This window comes from Sciurus carolinensis, chromosome 3 (assembly GCF_902686445.1).
Source record: "Sciurus carolinensis chromosome 3, mSciCar1.2, whole genome shotgun sequence".
Taxonomy (NCBI): domain Eukaryota; kingdom Metazoa; phylum Chordata; class Mammalia; order Rodentia; family Sciuridae; genus Sciurus; species Sciurus carolinensis.
Genome location: NC_062215.1, coordinates 92,593,513 through 92,615,102, shown reverse-complemented (window position 1 = coordinate 92,615,102; position 21,590 = coordinate 92,593,513). Strand labels below are relative to the sequence as shown.

The window sequence follows — 21,590 nt, the reverse complement described above, 5'->3', positions numbered from 1 at the left end:
TGTTCTTGACATTTATCAAAGGGGAAAATTGTAACACTTCCTGAAAGAGATGGTCAGTCCTTCTCAGAACATTCTCCCGAAGTATGTAGCGTGTAGAACAATTTTCTGCATGCAGTAGTTGGGCATCAATGACACTGACTGATGGACTAAACAAATCCCAACTTAATCTCATTGAACTTCATAGCCTTCATTCCATGTTCATTTCTTTTAACCAACTCGATAACTGTCATTTTTAATGTCATCACATTCAGATTGGTTTAGGATGGACAAACGGTCTTTTGCTGTTAATGTGACAGCCTACTGTAGCAACTTTATTAGATTCATGATCTTCCCAGAGGACTAGACCAATATTTTGAATAAAGTGTTGACTCTTAAACCTTAAAGTGAATGTGATTTACTGTGATGACTGTTTGATTTAAAAAATCAAAGTGGGAAAAGTGGAAAATAATAAAGAAGAAAAATAGAAGATAAATCTGTATTCTTCTGATTGCATTTGACTATAATAGGTTTTAAACTTATAGGAAAAAGTTACAGTATTCAAAAATGCCTATGTTTAACACATCAGTGATATTTAATTAATACATCAATCTACTATATTTTTTGACAGTTTTTGTCATAAGTACCTTTTATAGTTTCATTTGCTTCATATAGTATTTTTTTATTTCTTTTATTTCATATATTAAGTATTTTCATTTTTTTCTGCGAAGCTTCTGTGATTTTTAAAGCAGTAGAACGATAGGATGTAATTTTGTTTTACTTATAAATGGCAAGTCTGCATTACCATTTTAGTGCCAACAGTTATTTACATAATGTTTGTTTCCAACAAACCACAAACTTTACATAGAAATGATCTCATTTATCTTCATTGCATACCAAGTGAATTTGAGGAACTTCTGGTTATTAACTCATTGTGTAAATGAGAAACAAGGTGATATGGGGACCTCTTTCTGGTCAACCAATGACTCTAATTATATAAAATATTAGTTTTAATCTCTGCCCAAGGCCTTGACAACCTCAATGTTTTGTCTGGTTTTAAGTGTCACAGATTTTCAGCTATTCTATTCCACTATATCACTTTATCATTTCTGTGATCAACTTAGTTTCTTCAAAAAAATTTTTGTGTGTATATGTGTATTTGTGTTATCTGATTCTAAATATGTACTATCAGATTCTAAATACCATATATGCCCATACATACTATCAGATTCTAAATCAGTATAAAAAAATGATTGCCATTAATGATAAAAAAATTTGCACTGCAATTGTAAAATATTTACTTGAGAAGAAATTTGGGGGAATTGCAAGATATGTGAGGTCAAATATTGGCATGTACCTTTAATACCAATTCCTTCAGAATAGCTGCTGTCTTTGAATAAAGCTTTCAAGAGCAGGAAATAATTATTTCTCCCTGCATATAATCACTATTATTTTATTTTTATTTAATAAGACTTTTAACATCTAACCTGTTGCCAGTTCAAACTCAAAAATTGGTGGTTACCATTTCAGCCCTGCTGCAGGGAACTAGATAATATTTTCTGCCACCTTCCCAGCTCCCTATCTTTCTTCAGCACTCTTGACCTCAAGTACAACAACAAGGAAAGAAATTTTACAAGTTTATTTGAAAATAAACTGCTTTGAGCAGCATCACGGTTTTTCAGACATGTTCCCTATATGCAGCATTTTATATGAATGAAAAATAATCTAGTAAAAAAGTTTTGTTTTGTTTTTTGTCTTGTGTCATCTCCTTTCTTTAGGTGATGTGATATTTGTAAACTTTCTCTGTCATTACTTTCTTGGAACATTTCTTGTTTCTTTTTTTTTCTTCTGTCTTCCTTTGTTTTTATTTTAGGACAGTTTCTTTTTCTTTTTTTAATTCCTTTTTCTTGCCTAAGACTTACATGCCTGCAGTAAATTCTTGAATATTTTTAGGTCCTTTCACACCTCTTTCTTCTATTTACTGTATTATTACTGAATTGTAAATAATGATGAAGTTGGTCATTAAATACATTATATGTTTAAAATGAGGTATATATACATATATCTCATTATTTATATATATATGTATTTTTTTTTTTTGCTAGTACTAGGAATTGAACCCAGTGTTGCTTAAACATTGAGTTACATCTCTAGCACTTTTTATATTTTATTTAGAGACAGGGTCTTGCTTAGTGTATTAGGGCCTCGCTAAGTTGTTGAGGTTGACTTTGAACTTATAATTCTCCTGCCTCACCCTCCAGAGACTCTGGGATTACAGGCATGTGCCATTGCACCTAGCTATGTGTATACTTTCAAAAAGAAAATTGAAATAAAAAGAAATATATTTCTTAAACCTGAGAGGTTTAAAAAAGAAGTTTAAAAGGCAATAACTAGAGTTTAGGTCACAGAATTTTTTAAGTCTGTAGCATGTTTTTCTTCTATTCTGAGTACCAATTTCTTTAATTCTCATGGCTAAATAATAAAAAGAAAATCCTCAGGAATTTTAAGATCCTCTCACTTAAGTAAGATTATGGGAGAACAGGTGTTTAGTTAAAGGAAATAATAAACACAAATCAGAAACACCTAAATTTCTCAAAGGAAAAGTGACTGTTTAAATTAGTGTGAGAAATAATTGCATTTATTTTCTGGAAAATATGAAGGCTAATTATTATAATGTTATTGAATGAAGAGCCTATTACCCTTTTAAAAACCATTCGAAAGGCAACATACTGCAGATGAATGAAAATATAAAGTCTTTTCTCAGAATATATTTTTCCTTGTATCACTTGAGGTAAAGACAGACTTGGTGTCAATAAAGAATAAAAGATAAGAAAGCTCCAAACATCAAAATCACCTCTTACCTCCTCTGCTATGAAAAATAATGTCTATGAGAAAGAAATATTGAACTGACTGCATCACATTGACACACAGATTTTTATTTCCATAATAAATCTACCTTATAACTAGTTATTTGTTAAGTTTCCTATTTCTAACATAACAGAACTCTTCCCTAAGTTTCTATCTTGCCATTATCTTTTACATGAAATGCAGTTACAGACACCTTTGTGTTATTTTTCATGGTAATATAAAGACGTTCATTCTGTCTTTGTGTTCTAGGTGTTTGAAACAAACAGTAAAACTTGTGTAGTTTAACCCAAACAAATGAGCAGAGTGATAAACAACCCAGAGTTTTAAAGTTTATACTAAATAATATAAGCTCTTAAAATAGTATGAACATGGGTAAATGCTCAATAAATACTAATTACTATTAAACGTATGTTTTGTGACTTCCGATTTCCCACATAATTAACCTGTGAGATAGATCAGAATTGTTACTTGCATAACCCCAGTTTACACCATAAATCTTAGTTATTATTGTTAGTTGAATAAGGTAATTGGAAGGTAGTGTTGCTGCTCGTTTTCACTTTAACAAAGCAATTTAATAGTAAAATGGCATTCAAAATTTGTAATCATTGAGCAATGAATGCAAACAAATAGGAAATAATACAATATATACTGATACTATAAATAAGGGATAAAATTATTGGATGGTTTCATAAATTACTAAGTATAACTTTTTTGTTTCTAAAAAGTTTAATGTACCTTTTTAAACTAATTTTTAAATAGTAGTAAGTTCATAAATGCTTTGGCAGCTATGTTAAGCAATAATGTAAGTAAGATTAGGTGCTGGTTCTATACCTTAGTGGCAGAGTGTTTGCCTAGGATGTATGAGTCATAATTATGATCTCCAGCACTACAAAAGAAAAAAGGAGTGGGGAGAGAGAAAATAATAATAATAATGTTTAAGGAATGAGTATTGTCTGGATAACTACTGTGGATTTGAACAAAGAGACTATTTAAATTGACAGTGTTGGAGCATGAAAGTTCTTCATGATAACATTTAAAATCAGATATACAAGTTATTATCTTAACATATTCTTAAGTAATTCTATCCCAATTCATCATTTTAATAAGGTTTTCCTTCAAAATAATTTGTCTTAAGTAGAGTATCTCAATAGGAAAGCATATTATTGACTTTTGGAATGTAAGGGAGGAAATATCACCAAGGATATTGTACCATTGATATTTCTATCCTTTAATCAATAAAGAAATTTACTAAAGGTCAGCTAATCATCCCCAGAACCCTATTGAATTGCTTTACTCTTAGTTTTCAAAAAATTTTTGAGCATTTCATCTTATAGTTAAACAAACACTACCTATAATCACCAGGCTCTGGAACTATAAAAGAAGAAAAGGATAGCATAGAACTTATTTTCTAAATTCTCAAATGATAAAACCAGAAAGTCTTTGCTTGTACAAATAAGTATAGGGTCTTTAAGGAGTTTTCAATATAATTGAGGAAATAGACAAAAGTAATTGTGATGCAGTTTAAAAATATGAAAATAGAAGTTTTGGATAAGTGTTATTATACACAGACAAATGTGAGGGAGCAGAGAAGAACCTGGTATGAGGAAACATCTTGGAAAGATATTTCTCTGAGGGCATTCCTTCAAGATAAATGAAACCTCAATAACCAGGAAAGTATAAAGCCATTATGGTATTTTATTTTACTTTAATAGCTTAGAAAACTGTTTCATGCAAACAATGTAACAGTGGCATAATTCTTCCTTTTTTCTTTTCAATTTATCTAAACACAATGAGAATAAAACATGTTCTAAATTTGCAACCAGCAAGTGGACATGCAGGGCTTCCCATGGACATTCAGGCTCTTTTCCTAGGTCTTCCTTGAGATCAAATTCCCAGAAAGTTTCCAGTTAAAATTCCTAAATAAGGGTAGGTACCATGTGGGAAGTTTCATAAAATGTTGCTGAAAGATTTCATTGAACTCTACACACAAATTCCTAATTAGATTTCAGTGTTTCCCTTCCTAAATTTCTCTTTCTCTGCATTACTTAAAACTTTCTCTTACTTTTTGTCATATAACACTGAAAAATCTTCCTTCCTTTCTTGAGCAATTCAGCTTTCATGCAATAGTCTTATCCTTAACAAAGAAAAACAAACAAAACAAAACAAGGTATTGGCATTTGTACAATATGTTTTCCCTGCTCTTTAGGAAATCTCTCCAACTCTTTCTTTAAATAACTTGGCTAATTATTAATTATAATAATTGAGAGATGAATAATATTACTAGGACAAGGAAATTTACAATGCTAATAAACAGTCTAAATCTTCTAAATTTTGTTCTGTAAATGGAATTAGAAGAATATAAATTTAGAGATAACAGCTTGACTCTCAAAGTTAAAAATAACTGGACACTAAAGTAGGAAGGACAGATTTTGATCAGTAATACACTGTTGCTATAGTGAAGAGGGTCAAGCCTGAAATGCACTTAGCTTTGATTTGTACAGAGGTGACTAGGCAATTTAAGGAAAGCAAAAGGGAATAGGGGCCAGAGTGGGAGCTCAGTTGAGTCAGGGAAATGAAAAATCACAAAAGTTGTTCAGTGTAAATGTGATTAACCCAGATGGCAATGATCAAAGTTAGGATTCTAGCCTCTCCACAGAGACTGGGAGATAGAGGTCTTATCCTTCCTGATGAATACATTTCAAAAGAATGGCTCTCAGGTCTCTGAGAAAGACACTTCTGAATTGTAAGCAATGCATATACATCTCAAAGAAACAGAGAAAAATTCACAATTGTTTTTGCTTTTTAATAAATAAGAAATGGTGGTCAGGGATCTATCAATAGGTGTTATCTAGAACAAACGGTAAATTATTTTGGCATAATTGGGCTACTCAGGAAGACACATTAAGGGAGACCATGGTAATAAGACTATACCCTTAAGGTATAGCCTTGAATGGTTAGAAACTATGTCAGTATTTGAGTATTTTGATGTAGGCAGATGAGAGTAGATAAACTCATTTGTGCTTAGTGTCTATAGTTTTATAGGCAAAGGTTGAGGCCTACATAAGAAGGCTCAGAGGAACTTGATTAGAACTAGAACTTCAGTCAGGAGTCATCATGAAGGTGATTATAGTTCAAATCATGAACCATTTTATATTAACTAAAAACCTTGGGGAGCATTCACAATAAAGAGAGGAAGAGGGAGTGTTAATAAAAAAAACAGGAACATGTATGATCACAGTACTTAAGCAAGCACAGAATTATAGGAATAAAAAGAATAAACACTTTGAGATTTGTAAACAAGTCATCACAGTATGTTTGAAATCTATCAGGAAGAACAGAATGTCCAGAAAAAGTTGTACTAGATGAATTTAGTTCATGATTCTGCACCTTCTTCCAATAATCTTGTACTTCTAAAGAGAAGTTTAAAAAGTAAATTGAGAAGTGATACACATCAGGGGGGTCAGATGGGAAGTATAAAAACTTGTAAGAATTGAGGCTAGTGGTAAGAAACATTGCATTAAAGTAGTTGAGTGTGTCTGTTTTGGTAGACCAGTTTTCAAATATGATGATAATTAGTTGCATTAGGAAGGATAGATCAAATGTTCAAACACTGAGATAAAAACAAGATTAAGTTCATTAATAATTAAAATACTGAAAGAAAAGAAAGTAAGAGATGGGAGAAGATGCAAACCAGGTTTAAAAGCAAAAGGAAACATTGCTGATGTATGACTCTTCTGAGTAGAGAAATTCATAACAATGAGAAATACTGAGGATAAACAAATACAAGACCTGAAAATGACTTTTATCTTATTAAGAATGATATGACAGTGGAGTTAATCTGACATAACATTTCTATGTACATATATGGATATAACACAGTGAATCTCACCATAATGTACATCCACAAGCAATTAATTTAAAAAAAATATGGGTAAATGGCAGAAAGATTAGTAGAAGGAAGGGAACAGGTGATGGGGTGAGGGAAGGGGAAGGAGAGGTACTGGGGCCTGAATTAGAACAAGTTATATTCCATGCTTTTATAATTATGTCAAAATGGATTCTACTGTCATATATAACTAAAAAGAACAAAAAAATTTTAAAATGTTGGGAATGGAATAAAAGGAAAAATATATCTTTAAAATGTGTTCAGAAATGAATGTAGAAATTAATTCTGGAGAAAAACAGAAATAAAAAATGGATCTAAAAAGCTCCATTAGCATTTGAGAGTAGGTGGAAAATTGAACATATATTAATTGGAATGCACACAAGTTGAAAAAAGAAATATAAACTTGTTCAAAAGGGCAAAACATACTTTTTTGGTTCTAATTGGTTATACATGAGAGTAGAATGCATTTTAACAGATCATAAATAAATGGAGTATAACTTCTCATTCTTCTGCTTGTACATGTTGTAGAATTACACTGTGTAATCATATATTCATATAGAGTAATAATGTTCCATTCATTCTACTATCCTTCTTCCCCCCATAGTCCCTTCCTTCCCTTCACTTCCCTCCGTCTAATCCTCTATTCTTTCCTAGCACTCCTGCTTATTATGAACTAACTTCCACATATCAGAGAAGACATTCAGTCTTTGGTTCTTTGGGATTGGCTTATTTCGCTTAGCAGTATATTCTCCAGCTCCATTCACTTACTGACAAATGTCATAATTTCATAATTCTTTAAGGCTGAGTAATATTCCATGGCATATATATACACCACATTTTCTTTATGCATTCATCTGTTGAAGAGTACCTAGGTTGGTTCCATAGATTAACTGTTGTGAACTGAACTGCTATAAATGTTAATGTGACTGTGCCACTGTAGTATGCTTATTTTAAGTCCTTTGTATATAAACCAAGGAATGGGATAACTGGATCAAATGGTGGTTCCATTCCGTTTTCTGAGAAATCTGCATACTGCTTTCCATAGTGTTTACACCAATTTGCAGTCCCACTAGCAATGTATGAGTGTGCCTTTTCCTCCACATCCTCACTAACATTTCTTGTTGCTTGTACCTCAGATAGAGCATTAATCTCCAGGATATAAAGAACTCAAAAACTTAACACCAAAAACACAACCCAATCAATAAATGGGCTAAGGAATTGAACAGACACTTCACAAAAGAAATACAATCAATCTACAAATATATGAAAAAAAGTTCAACATCTCTTGCAGTTAGAGAAATGCAAATCAAAACTACATTGAGATTTCATCTCATTCCAATCAGAATGGCAATTATCAAGAATGCAAGTAAAACATTTTTATGCCTCTTAAATCCTGCACTATATAATTTGGCAATTGATTAAGAACAAGTAAATAGAAAAAAGTGGATGTTCTAATCTCCATTCTGTGTATTTCCTTTTCATAGCGCTACACATACAATAAATAATTCTTCATAATTGCTTGTGATTAGTATACTTTCAGTTTTATTGTTTAAACATTAGTAATACATTTACATTCATGTTTATTCCATTCCATTTAAATATTTTAAGTCAATTTCATTTTTTAAACCACATTTAGATAAGAAATATTTTTCAAAGAAATCTTTTCATTTTTCTTATTAGTTTTTCATTGGCAGGTCAAAATTTTGTTTTTACAGTATGGCATTTTAATATTGTGTGAACATATAATATATAATATTTTATACAATGTTTATTATATGCATATAGTCAACAAAATTCTGATTATGTCACATGGTTTTCAAAAGATGAGAGTTAGTAATCTTCAAATAATATTCTTAGTACCTTTTTATATTGAGTTGAATTTTAAAACACAGTACTTGTTTCCTAGAGATTAAATGTTTCTATCCATCTCTTATGTCTCTCTTTTTTTCTGTTACTAATCTCGGTTTTCCTTTGCAAACTTAACCATAGAGAATCATGTCTTTTTCTATAAGTTCCATTATCTGGAATAGACTTTTTCTATGTTTGTGCTTCATTAACTTCTATCTCTTTTAGGAAGTCACTACTGTTTCTGTCTTTATACGTCTCTTCATCTTTGTCTCTCATGTTTTCTTATGAAAATTTGATATTTTCTATCATTTTAATTTTCCTTCAGGCTTACAGCTTCTCCATCTAAAAGATCATCAAATATTTACGGTATCATTATGTAGGTTACACTGAGACTCAAAAACTTATTAAGTGGTACAAATTTCTGAGCTTATTCTGAGGAATGAGGAAAAAATAAACTGGAACACAGTTTCTTATAATAAAAAGAGAATTGTAATTACAAATATAGATGGTAGATTCTTAAAGTTCAGAAACACACATAATTGCTATTATCTCTAATATTCTACATGTGGAAAAGGGGGATGATAATTTATCAAATAAAGCATTAGCATTGTTAAGCATAATTGACTATAACATTATGTAGAGAATGTAATAATAACAATGCTGCACATCGATCCCTTACTTTGTTCTAGGCACTGCTCTAAATGCACAGGTTAACTCATAATCATTATACATCTTATGAATTTTATACTATTGCCATGTCCACACTACAGAGAAGGAAACAAAAATACAAAGAATCTAAATGATGTCCTAATTGTCATGTAATTGGTAAAGTGAAATGCGGTATTCATAGCCAGCTATATCTGAATCTAGAGTTTGTGCTTATTACCTTGAGTGCCTTTCTAATATACTAGGTCTTGTGCATATAAAAAATAAAGCATAAATATACAGATACTGCCTTCCATGGATTAGAAATTCATATCAGTTTATCACACAAATAATTTTCCTTGTTAGCTGTAGGCCTGGGACTTTGTTCAGTGTGAGAATACAACAAAACAAATTAGCCATGTTCCATATACTCAATCTAGTGGGATGAGACTGACAAAAACAACATGAAAAACAAATAGAATTATGTTATATTATGAGGGAAATTAAAAAGGGACACAGAAAAAGAATTCAGTGAGAAAGGTGGGCAATTCTGTATTCAAGAAATGTCAGACCTAGGAAAGAAAATGAAAGCGAAAACTACATGTGTCATCTACGGATGTTAGTCTCTACAAGTCTAAAAGATGACGTAAGTTCCTAGAAGACCTGTGTGGCCAGAGCCTAATAAAAGAAGCAGGCAGAGTGTCCTGAGATACAATTGGACAGGCAGGAAAGGGTTAACTCAAATTTCATTCTAAATGTGATGGCTTAACACTGAAGGATTGTAAGCAGAGCAGGGATAGAATACATGCTTTAGGATCACCTGGAGTTGCTGATGGAGAATTAACTGACTGTACAAGAATGACACTTGGGAGGATAGTTTGGGACAAAAGTTCAAGCAAGCGCTGATGACAGAGATAATAATGTCAGTGGAGAACAAAATGGAAATTTACTTAAAATATGCCTCAGGGATAAAATTAAAAGCATTTAATCATGTATTTATGCAAAAACTAAAGACTCAACCAAATTCAAATGTGATTACTGCATTTCTAGTTTGAATGAGTGAAAACTATTTACTTAGTTAAGTTTGGGGTGAAATTTTTCTTTTTACAAATTTTTATTGAGATATCATTCAGATGATAAAAGATACCATAATTGCTGGATGTAAGCCTATAATTATGATCACACATGTGGTCTAGAAACAAAAGCATGTAGACAATGTTTAATGAAATGGGTTAGAAGAGATCATATACAAAAGAGGACAGAAAAGGATTACCCAAAATCAAACCTTCAGTTTTACCTACATTGATTTATTGAAGGGGTTACTAGCAAGGAATATTGTGAAGGAGACACTGATGATATATGGAAAAACAGGAAGAGGAATGACAAAACACAAATAAACATAAAACAACTGTTGCTGGGTATGGTGACACAGGCTTGTAACCCTAGAGATTCAGGAGGCATGGCAAGTTCAAGGCCTGTCTGGACAACTTAGCTAGCAAGTCTCTGTTTCAAAACAAAAACAAACAAACAAAAGGTCTAGGAATACAGCTTAGTTGTACAGTATCCCCGGGCTCAGTCCCCAGTACTACAAGGTGGGGAGATAACTCTCAAGAATTTCAAAAAGAAGGAGGACAGTCAACAAGTGTTAAGTAAAATGGAAAGACTGTTCACTGAATTTAGCAATGAAGAAATTACTAAATTGTTATTGCTAATTACTGATTATTAGTACCATGTTTCTAGGGAAGAGTAGCTTCAGGAGAATTACTGATAAATTACTGATAAATGTGCTGAAGTTGAATATGAAATAAGAAAAGAATATATAACAATTCATTTGAAAAGTCTGACAATGAGAGAAACAAAATTGGAAGTATAGTTCAAAAGGGGTTCTAAATTCTAAAGAGCTATAATTCTGTGTACTATGAATATGCTGCACTAAAGTGAGGGGTCTTTATTCTGTAGGAAAGAGCAGAGGAAACAAAAGGAAAACGGTTCTTGAGAAGACTAGAGAGAACAACATAATTCAGAACACAAGTAGTGGATTTGTCTGTTGGGGGATACACATTTCCCTTAAAATGAGGGGACTCGCAGGATGAAATAGAAATATGTTCGTAAGGCTGGTGGTTAGCTAAGGGGTATATTTCAGATGATGATTTTAATACAAATAAAAAGTGTTTTGGAAACCTTGTAAATAATTTAATTGATTTTATAATTTTATTTTTTAAATCTAACATTGTGTTCCTGTCAAACACATCTATGTATTATATTAGTGATAGGAAAAAACATAAGTAAAACTTATGAAATGAGAGCGTTATTACAAAACTGACCCCTTAATTTTATCTGCTTGGTAATGTGAATGAATTTATACTCTCTTAAAATGTTAATTTTTCCAGCATTCTGCAATTATAATGCCTTAACATTTGAATTCTTCCCATTCCTGAAAGATTAATTTCTTAACAGTTAATCTCATTAGTTTCTTCCTGGATTCCTGATAACAAAAACTCTAAAATCTAAAAGCAAATGACTATAAAAAAATCCTATTATTCTATGAAGCATTTCACATTCAAATTCATACTGAAAAGATATCCTCTCAGAAAGACACATTTCTTTATATCTTTACTTAGTTTTTCTTTAAATCCAGCAAATGACTACTTCAGCTTGTCTCAAGAGGATGAGCTCCTATACATGAAATGCTTTTGAAAGGAAAACGGATTTGGAATCCAAAGATTAAGATGATTCTTGATATTCTAAATCATAAAAAAATTACATGTGTTCTTGAATTTATTTTTATAAGTGTTATACTGATTTAGGAAAGAATTATTATTCAATTTGAGTTATTTCTGTGCAGCTTAAAGACATACATACTGGATTAAGTTATTTACATATAATAATATATAAAGGAATAAATTCCACATCAGCATGTAGAAGATTAGCTTGTTCTGAGGCTCTTAGGTTTAAGACCAGTCAACTGACACAATAGCTTCAAAAGGCAGAGAACTGAAAGAGCCGCAAGAGCATGTCTGGGATAACATTTGCTGGCTCTACGCTGCTTGACAGGAACCTGATAGTAGGAGGGTTGAAGAAGCAGATGATTTCTCTGCATCAGGACAGCATAGAAGAGAGGACACTGAGGAAAGTCAGAGTGAAATAAAGAAATAAACATTTACTAATTCACAAAACATCACCCAGAAGGCAGAATCAGACCACATACTATGGTATTTGAATGTGGGGAAAGACTGAAGAAGTAAATATGACCCCCAAATCCAAAGTAAAGTGAAATAGAAAAAAAAAAAATGACTATTAGTAGTGCTAGGTTAAATATCTGAAGAGGGAAGGACAACACTGAAGGAAGGACCAAAGAAGTAATTTGTAAATTAATGGTTGGATAAATGCTATGCATCAGGTGCAAATTGCAATGTTACAGTTTGGATGTGAGGTGTTCCCCAAAAGCTCACGTGTGAGACAATGCAGGAAGGTTCAGAGGAGAAATGATTGGTTTTAAAAGTCTTACCCAATCAGGGAATTAATCCCTTATGGGACTAATTGAAGTGGTAGGGTGTGGCTGGAGGACAGTGGAATTGGGGCGTGGCTATGGGGTATATATTTTGTGTCCGGAGAGTGGAGACTCTCTCTCCCTCTCTCTCTGCTTCCTGTTAATGCAAGCTGCTTCCCTCTGCCACCATCTTCTGCCATGATGCTCTGCCTCACCTCGAGCCCTGAGGAATGGAGCTGGCTTCTATGGACTAAGACCTCTGAAACCATGAGCCCTCAAATAAACTTTTCCTCCTTTATAATTGTGGTAGTCAAATCATTTAGTCACAGCAATGAAAAAGTGTTTATTAAAGATCCACAACTGACAAATATACAATAGGTACTTTTCTTGAAATGACTAATTCATTACCAAAGAATAGCTCATATGCTGATTATAACACTGCATTTCTGTTCAGTCCACATACCACTGAACTATTGCTAGATTCCCAAAAGTCCACATTTCTATGCCTCCCTCAAGACTGTTTTAAAGCTCTTCCTCATCTTTTCCTCTTCTGCATAATACTCACATTTTATGCTCCATTAAAATAATAGAATACAATAACATATAATAAAGTATCAATCATTACTTACATTATCCTCTAAAGAGTATTATTTACAGAGACTATTAAAGCAAAGAACCCCTGAAGACAACCTTAAATCAAGAACATACATACTTAATAATGGAACATGAGAAACTTGAAGTGACACCTGAGTCTTAATTTGGATAAGAAGTCTCTTATTTTTCTCAGATCACACTATGGGATTATCATCTGTTTCAGCTGCTTATCTGTGAATCTCTATTGAGATTGTTTTGCATTATGCAAATTGACCTAGGAAAATGATGGATCTTAAACTGGCATCTGGAGATGAGCATAGACACCTCTTTCTCACGAATGTTCTGATTCATGACTTTGGCCTGAAGATTTGCCTTACTTTCTCATGAAGGAAGCAAGGATGGATTCCAAGACACTTTTTCATTATAAACCTCAGAGTGACTCAATGTGTCCATTGTATCTAAGGCATACTTGATGATTTTAGGCACCTTGGAGTTCATGCTCTTCTCTGGAAGTTCTGGATATTCTCACATTAGCTTAATCTAGTAAAGTCAGTAAAGTCCATTTATTCCAGATAGACTGACACAACAATAATCATTCATATGCTCAGTATTTTCTTCACTTGTTTTCTTTGTTTTCCAGTAGTAGTGACAAGAGATAGAGGCAATTGTTGAGACATGTCTGAATTTGTATAATTTTCAACTGAGTCTGAAGTCCTAGCTAAACTTCAGAACTTAAATGTTTTTAAACCTGAAAACGAACAAACAAAACACTACATAACCAAAAGAAAAGAGAAAAAAAAAAAATCATTGTCACTTAAAAGCTTCAAGCTGTTTCAAGCTGCTTCAGTACTCTTTTAGGGCAAATTGTTTCTTCTTTTCTGGGAAAACCAAATAAACGGGACTGTTCTGTTACACAATGGAAAGCAAAGACTCTTCTGACATGGAAATATTTGAAATGCTCTGATTTAAGGGAATTAAAACTGCTTGGGGACAATAATAAAAGCTTGTTATTGTGTAAGATAGAGTCAAATCCCTGCAAACGAGTTTACTCTTGGAATAGAATAATAGGGATGAAAAAGAGGGAAAGACAGAATAGTTGCCCTGTTCAAAAACTTTGAGTGGGTTGTACCTCCTCTTGGGAGAAGGGTGATATCCTGAAGTGGTGGATCCACATTCATGAAATGTAGCTTCATTGCAATGCTTTGGCCACAAAAAGATTCAGATTCACATGTTCAAGAGTAGCATAGTTTCATAGAAACTGCCTTTGGCATTCTCTTTCCATTATGTAGCTAATTAGTTATTTTTGTAGATACTAGAACTGGATTTTGAGTTATTTCTTTATGGCCTCCTGACATCTTACTAAACTCATTAGTTCCCCCACCCCAGGTGGGTGTTACAACCAGGGGTGTTCTACCATTGAGCTATATCCTCAGTCATTTTTATATTTTCATTTTGACACAAGCTCTTTCTAAGTTGCCCAGGCTGGCATTGAACTGGAAGTCCTTCTATCTCAGCCTCCCAAGTCACTGAAATTAAAGGCATTTATCTCTGCACCTATAACTAAGTTCAGTAATTCAATGGATTCTCTGTGTATTTCAGTTGATCTCTCACACACAAAAAAAAATTTACAAAAATTATTTACAGTAGTATTGCTCCTTGTTAAAAAAATTTAGGCTTTATTATAGATATTTATTTAGTTAGTTTTTTTAAATTACACTGGTTAAAAAAATGTTGAGCTTTTTAACAGTTAAATGATTTAGAAAAGAGGTTGCAGGCAAAGTGTAGAGGTACAACGATATTACTGTGGTTTAGGAGTGACCAGAATGAACTCTTCAAATATTTATAGTCAGTACTGGGTCATCTCCAATCAGAATGAACTGTTTCATGTCAGCCCTAATATGTGATTTGCTGATGGCCTTAAATGATCTAAGGAAATAAGTGAATGCCTATATCTGAATAAAATTTTAGATAATCAAGTTACTGTATTTCTTAATTTGTTGATGTGGGGAAAAAGTGACTCAGCCTTGAAACAAAACTGGTACTAGTCTAAGTCATAGTAAACAAAAACAAGTCCTAATTCACTTTTGTGTTTAAATGTTTGTCTATTCTGAACATTTCATCTAAATGCAATATTAAGAGTTTTTTTAAATATTTCTTTTAGTATACTATTTTCAAGGTTATCCACAATTCAGCATATGTTAATATGTCCTATTTTTATTGTTGAATAGTATCCCATCATATAGATACACTGTATTTTATTCATCATTAATTTTATTGATATTTGGTATATTTCCACTTTTTGCTATTACAAATAAAATTATTATGAACATTTGTGTAAATGTGGATGTGTGTTTTTATTTCTCTTGGATATATACCTACTAGTGGAATAGCCAGGTCATATGGTAATCTGACATTTAACATTTTGAAAAACTGCCAAATTATTTTACAGAGGTGGAACCAATTTACATTCCCACTGGCATTGTGTGAGACTTCCAAATCCTCCATAACTTTGCAAAAATTTGCGTTTTTATCTTAGTGATCATAGTGGATATGAGTTGGGATTTTTGTTGGCATGTCTCTGGTGGCTAATAACGTTGAGCATATTTCATGCATTTTTCAGCCATTGGTATACCTTTGCAAAAATAGCTATCAAATTCTTTGCTTGTTTTTCTATTGGGGAGTTGCTTTTTTGTTGAGTTGCAAGTGTTTTTATAAAACACATATCGTAGATACAAGTCCATTATGACATAAATAATTTGACTCCCAGTCTGTGAGTTGACTTTTTCATTTCTTGATTGTGTCTTTTCATTTTGTTGTGTGTACTTTTTGGTGCTATGTCTAAAATGTCTATAATGTCTTAACTTAACCCAAGGATATAAAAGTATACTCTTGCATTTTATTCTAAGGGTATCATCACCGTTGACCTTCTAAATTAAGGGCTGTTATATTTTGAGTGTGTGTGTGGGTGTGGGTGTGTACACATGGATGCATGTGAATTACATGAAGGAATCAAACAGTCTAGTGAATTAAATATAGAGTTGTTTCAACACCATTTGTTTAAGATGATTTTTCCCTCATTGATACATTTTCTGGAAACCTTTTCAAAAATTGTTTGACCATAAACACCAAAGTTTATTTCTGTATTATCAAATTGGTCCTATTTTCTATATGTATATCCTTATAATAATACCACAGTGTCTTACTTACTGTATCATTGTATTTAGTGTGAAATCAGGAAATGTAATTCTTTTAATTTTGTTCTAATTTTGCAAGATTGTTTTGACTCTTCAATGCCCCTTATATTTCCATATGTATATTAAGATCAGTTTGTTAGTATCTGGGAAATAGCCAGCTGTGATTTTGATATGGATTACATTGTTTGTAGTTCTTTTGGGATTGTATTGCTCTCTCTTAATAATATTAAGACTTCCAGTCCATGAATATGGAATATCTTTTCATTCATGTAATTCTTCTTTAACTTCCTAAAGTAGAATTCTGTAGTTTTTTTGATGGACAAGTTTGAAATTTTACCATTCTTTTGCTACTCCTAAGTAGTCTATTTTTTATATTGTTGATTATTTATCTGTTGTATGCATAAGAACTTGTTATTTGCAAGTAGTGATAGTTTTCCTTCTTTTGCAATTTGAATCCTCCCTCTTCCTTTCCCTATGTATCTATCTATCTATCCATCCACCTATCATCTCTTTCTAGTTCACTGGGTAGAATCTTCAATATAACATTGAATAGAAAGGCAAATGTGTACAGTCTTGCCATGTTCTTGATTTGAGGGAAAGATTATTCCTTTTTCATCACTAAATATGATGGGTTTTGGTTTTCCTTTTTCGAGTTTAAGAAATGTCTTTCTACTCCAATTTTGTTGAGTATTTTATGGTCAAACAATATTGGATTTTTCTAATAAACCTGTAGTTTAACCATGTCAAGTTATTGGCTCATTGCAATGAGGGAGAATCTACAAAAGGAAAATAAAGCATTGTGTATCAGAAAGAAAGAAAAAGAAAAGAAGAAAGAAAGAAAAATAAGAGTTATTGGGAGATTTTTAGGGAAGGATAATGTTTAGACAAAATTTAAGTAAAAGCAGTGTTTTCTTAGGCTTAAAGAAACCACATACAAAAAGCTCAATAGCAGTTCTAGATTGTGAAATAGATGCAGGATTTTATTTCTTTAGAAACAATGAAGTTAAGATATATATGGAATATATATCCATGGAATTCTTATTTTAAGATTTGTACTTGAATTAGAAATCAAGGTTACTACTCTGTGTTTAAGTGAATTATACTTCAAATAAGTTTGGAATGCTTTATACTAGCTATAATAATTTCCAACAGCTATCTCTAATACTGCATTATTTCATGGAACAAGTCTGTAAGACAGTAGTGCACATTCGAGGAGGAGGTCATTATGACCTTTTACAGTTGTATCACATTCTTGAAATAAATATTTCTTGCTAACTTTGCAACTGGATTCATCTGTGATGATTAGCTTAGCTAGATGAATAGCAGTGTTTTGTAAATGGGGTTCCTGCCAATGACATCCTTGCTGCTTTTCCCATTCTGTAAACTTTTGCCCTTGCTTTAGAACACAGTGCAGACAAGAGGACTTGTGGTCCCTACTTCAGTGGTAGTGAAATGTGCTTGTGCTCTCTGAGAAGTGAAACCCTTTGCATAGCTATCAAACTAGTGGTTTGTTGCTGTCTGCAAAGCTATTTGGATAAAATTTTCCACTATTGTAGTGGAATAGAGGAAATAGTGGTATAGTATGTTTCTGCATAATTTGCCTGACTAGATTGTTTTTTTTTTTTAAGAACTGACCTCCCTTCTTAATTTTACAAAACTATATCAGCACAGCACTCATGCTGAGCCAAACTTAATTCCTTGCTCAAGGATGTAGAGAATGTAGGGATTTTTTTTTTTGGGTGAATACATGGGGTGAGGAGGTGGTAGGTGGTATTTTCACATTTCACATTTCCAATATATTTGAAGTGAAAAGTATGGAGTTGTTGAGAAAGTACTGTTATTTTCTTAATTATGCCTATTTTACATCCTTGAGTTACAAGGATGTTTAACTCTGTATTGATTCACTCTGCTCAGATCTGGCTGACTGGATAGATAGTTATTTTATTTTAACTATACAATTGTCTTCCAAGATCGATATCTCAAAATTCATTTTCTTGCTGTTCAACTGATTCAGGAACCTCATTTTTAAACACATACATGTGTGTGCGTGCACACACACACACACGGACACACACACAAACACAGCACATAGCCCTCACACAATTGTTAAACCATTGTAAAATGTCAAAAGAAGTTTAATGTTATCTCAACTAAAATATTTTTCATGATTTGATAATGTGTGTATGTCTTCAACTGACTTTTCTGTTAATAACTAACATAATTTTCATAAAGAAATAAACATCTTTTTTTTTCCCCTGGGCAATGAATTCAGGAACACTAAGCTACATGACCCATTACTTTTGTTTTATTCTTCATTTTGAGACAGTCTCACTAAATTGCTGATACTGGCCTCAAACTTGTGATCCTCCTGTCTCGGCCTCTCAAGTCACTGGGGTTACAAGTGTGAACACCACATCCAGTATTAAATATCTTTTTTCAGAAAGAAAATTACATAAAATGTAACATCAGATTATGTTTAAATGTACTATCAGTATGTCATCTGTGACAAAAATAACATCAAAGAGATTATACCTGGACAATGACACAGATGTAATTTAGTAGCCTTGAAATTATGTCAGCCATAAGAAAGCAACATCTGTTTCATCTCAGTTGTGATATGTACTGGCTTCTTCCAGGCTGGCAGGATAATGTCCAGGAAGGTCTGTGAAGTCACTAGAAGGAAATGGAACTGAATGAGGATGGATTTATTCTTATTTGCTTGGATTTTTCTAGATCTGCTATTTTTCATTCTCCTTGTGAATGATGAAGACATATAGTGCTGAAAACACTACAATAGAGTTACTATATTTTTAAATGAATTGAATTGAAAAAACACAGTTTTATTTAATAACAGAAAAACTTTTTTAATCATTACCAACATCCCACCTAATTACCCCAATAAGAGCATCATATGAATCTCATAAAACTTAACCAATTTATCAGTTTTATCATGATTTTATAATTTTTCTTTCATCATCTCTGACCTAGGTTTCCATACTAGTCACCTCCATCTATTCCTTATAACCTGTTTTGTTTATTCTTTGAGAGGAGAGTACTCATGGCAAGTTACTTGTTACATAATTCCCTCAGAGCAGACAGGTAAAATGTAATGGAACTTGTTTATTTCCAACTCATCCCCAATGAGTGGTGCTACTATGGACCTAGGCATTTGGAAGCAGATGAACCTGGGGTAAAAAAGTTGCTTTAACACTATCAAACCTGTAACTGCAACCTTTACTTTCCTCCTCTGGCAAAGAGGAGCAATGAAACAAACTTCACAGACTAGATGTATACATAAAATAACATGATGAATGCAGAACAGTTTGCACAAATTTTAGCAGATAGACAACACCCAATAAGTTGTGGCTATTAATTTTATTGATATTGGATATTCTGTAGTGCATTTACAAAGAAAAAAAGGGACAAATAATTAATCATATGAAGAGAAATCTGGTTCAAAAACTTCAATTATTGTTCGGCAATCTAGAAAAATTGTATTGATCTCCTTAAATGAAATATTTATACATCTTAAGTTTGAAAATGTCCTTTTCATGTATTTCTTTAAAATAAGAGCTAAATAGTTTGTCTCAGAATTTCCTTGAAAGAAAAACAATAGCGAGTTCTGTATGTAGTAATGTTAATTTTTAATATGAATCTTTGTTAATCATGTTAAGAATAATTGAAGAAAATAGGTAACATGAAGGAAAACTGTAATACTTTGATTATACTTAAAGATGGGCTCAAAGTCATGGATGAAAATTATAATACCTACTGTACATTATCCTAGTGATTTAAAGTACAGTTTTATGAAATAATTACTCTTGTTTTTCACCTTGTCACTTTTTATATTTTAGGATCTCTGTAGTGCCATTCATCTTTTTCTGATAATATTTAAAACATGCTTTAGCTGGCAATTAATTTCGTATTGTGTTTTTGGTTTTTATATTACATTTGTACAAGAGAATCAAAGGATTTGCCACACTAACTTAGTAAAACATTGCCTGCTATCTGTAATAGTAAATATGAAATTGAATCTGCTTTCCTGATACTCTTGTTTTTATAATTTCAATGTGTTTGGTTTTTTTGAGATCTCCAAATCTATAGTTATCAACAGAAAACCCATTATGATTGTACCTAAATGATATCACTAACATATGATTTTCAAAAACATTTGTAAGTGTTGCACACTGGACACTTTCTGAAAATTAATATTAAGATACTGAAAGGGGAGAAAGGCACCAGTTTCCTGCATAAAAACATTTGATTGTGGTTTCTTGAGTGAGAAGATTAAATTTTTAATAACATGTATTTGCAGAACTGCTCCCATGACAAATTTGTTGGTTCAGAGCTATATTTTGCTGTGTGTAATCAGCTATCAATTGTATGCACCACAATTATTATTATTCTTTATTTTGGGGTGTTCATAGGGAAATGATTATTAAAAACAGAAATTATATATAAATATATTCCCTTTTTCTCTATGAAAGGTAATTTTTTTTTGTTTGTAAATAAAAATGTCAATTTATTCTTTGTTCCCATCAGATGTGGGTTCTGTGGAAGGACTTGCCTATCACAGAGCCTGGGATACACTGTACTGGACCAGCTCCACTACCTCATCCATCACTAGGCATACAGTGGACCAGACCCGGCCTGGAGCATTTGACAGAGAAGCGGTCATCACCATGTCAGAAGATGACCACCCACATGTGCTGGCCTTGGATGAATGCCAAAAGTAAGGAAGAGGTTATTTTTCTTTCTGCACTATAATTATAAGTCAGAAGAATGTCACAGCTATGTTAACTTTAAAAAAGACTAACTTCAAAATTAAAGGTTTCCTTTGAAGCTTTCTTCATAATTCATAAAAATTTATTTCTTTAATGAAAGTCTTGTAAGTATGAATCATTAAAATATCAGATGTCATCTTCATGAAAGATCAAGTAAAAGCAAATTTAAATGATGAAAAGATAATAGAAAGAGACAATACTATGCTGGAAAATGTAACATGAAGAAGATATTAATGCAGAGCTGATTGGAATTACAAATTTAAAATGAAGCTATTAATACATATTGACATCTAAAAGAGGGTTGT

General features: G+C 32.3%; 1 protein-coding gene across 1 annotated transcript in view; it reads left to right on the top strand.

Annotated features, from left to right (window-relative positions):
* Positions 1–21,590, top strand: part of Lrp1b (LDL receptor related protein 1B) — a 1,852,169-nt gene that overhangs the window by 1,473,803 nt on the left and 356,776 nt on the right. The window contains 1 exon segment of the mRNA XM_047543195.1: positions 21,044–21,233. Within this exon segment, the coding sequence (XP_047399151.1) occupies positions 21,044–21,233 (190 nt within the window).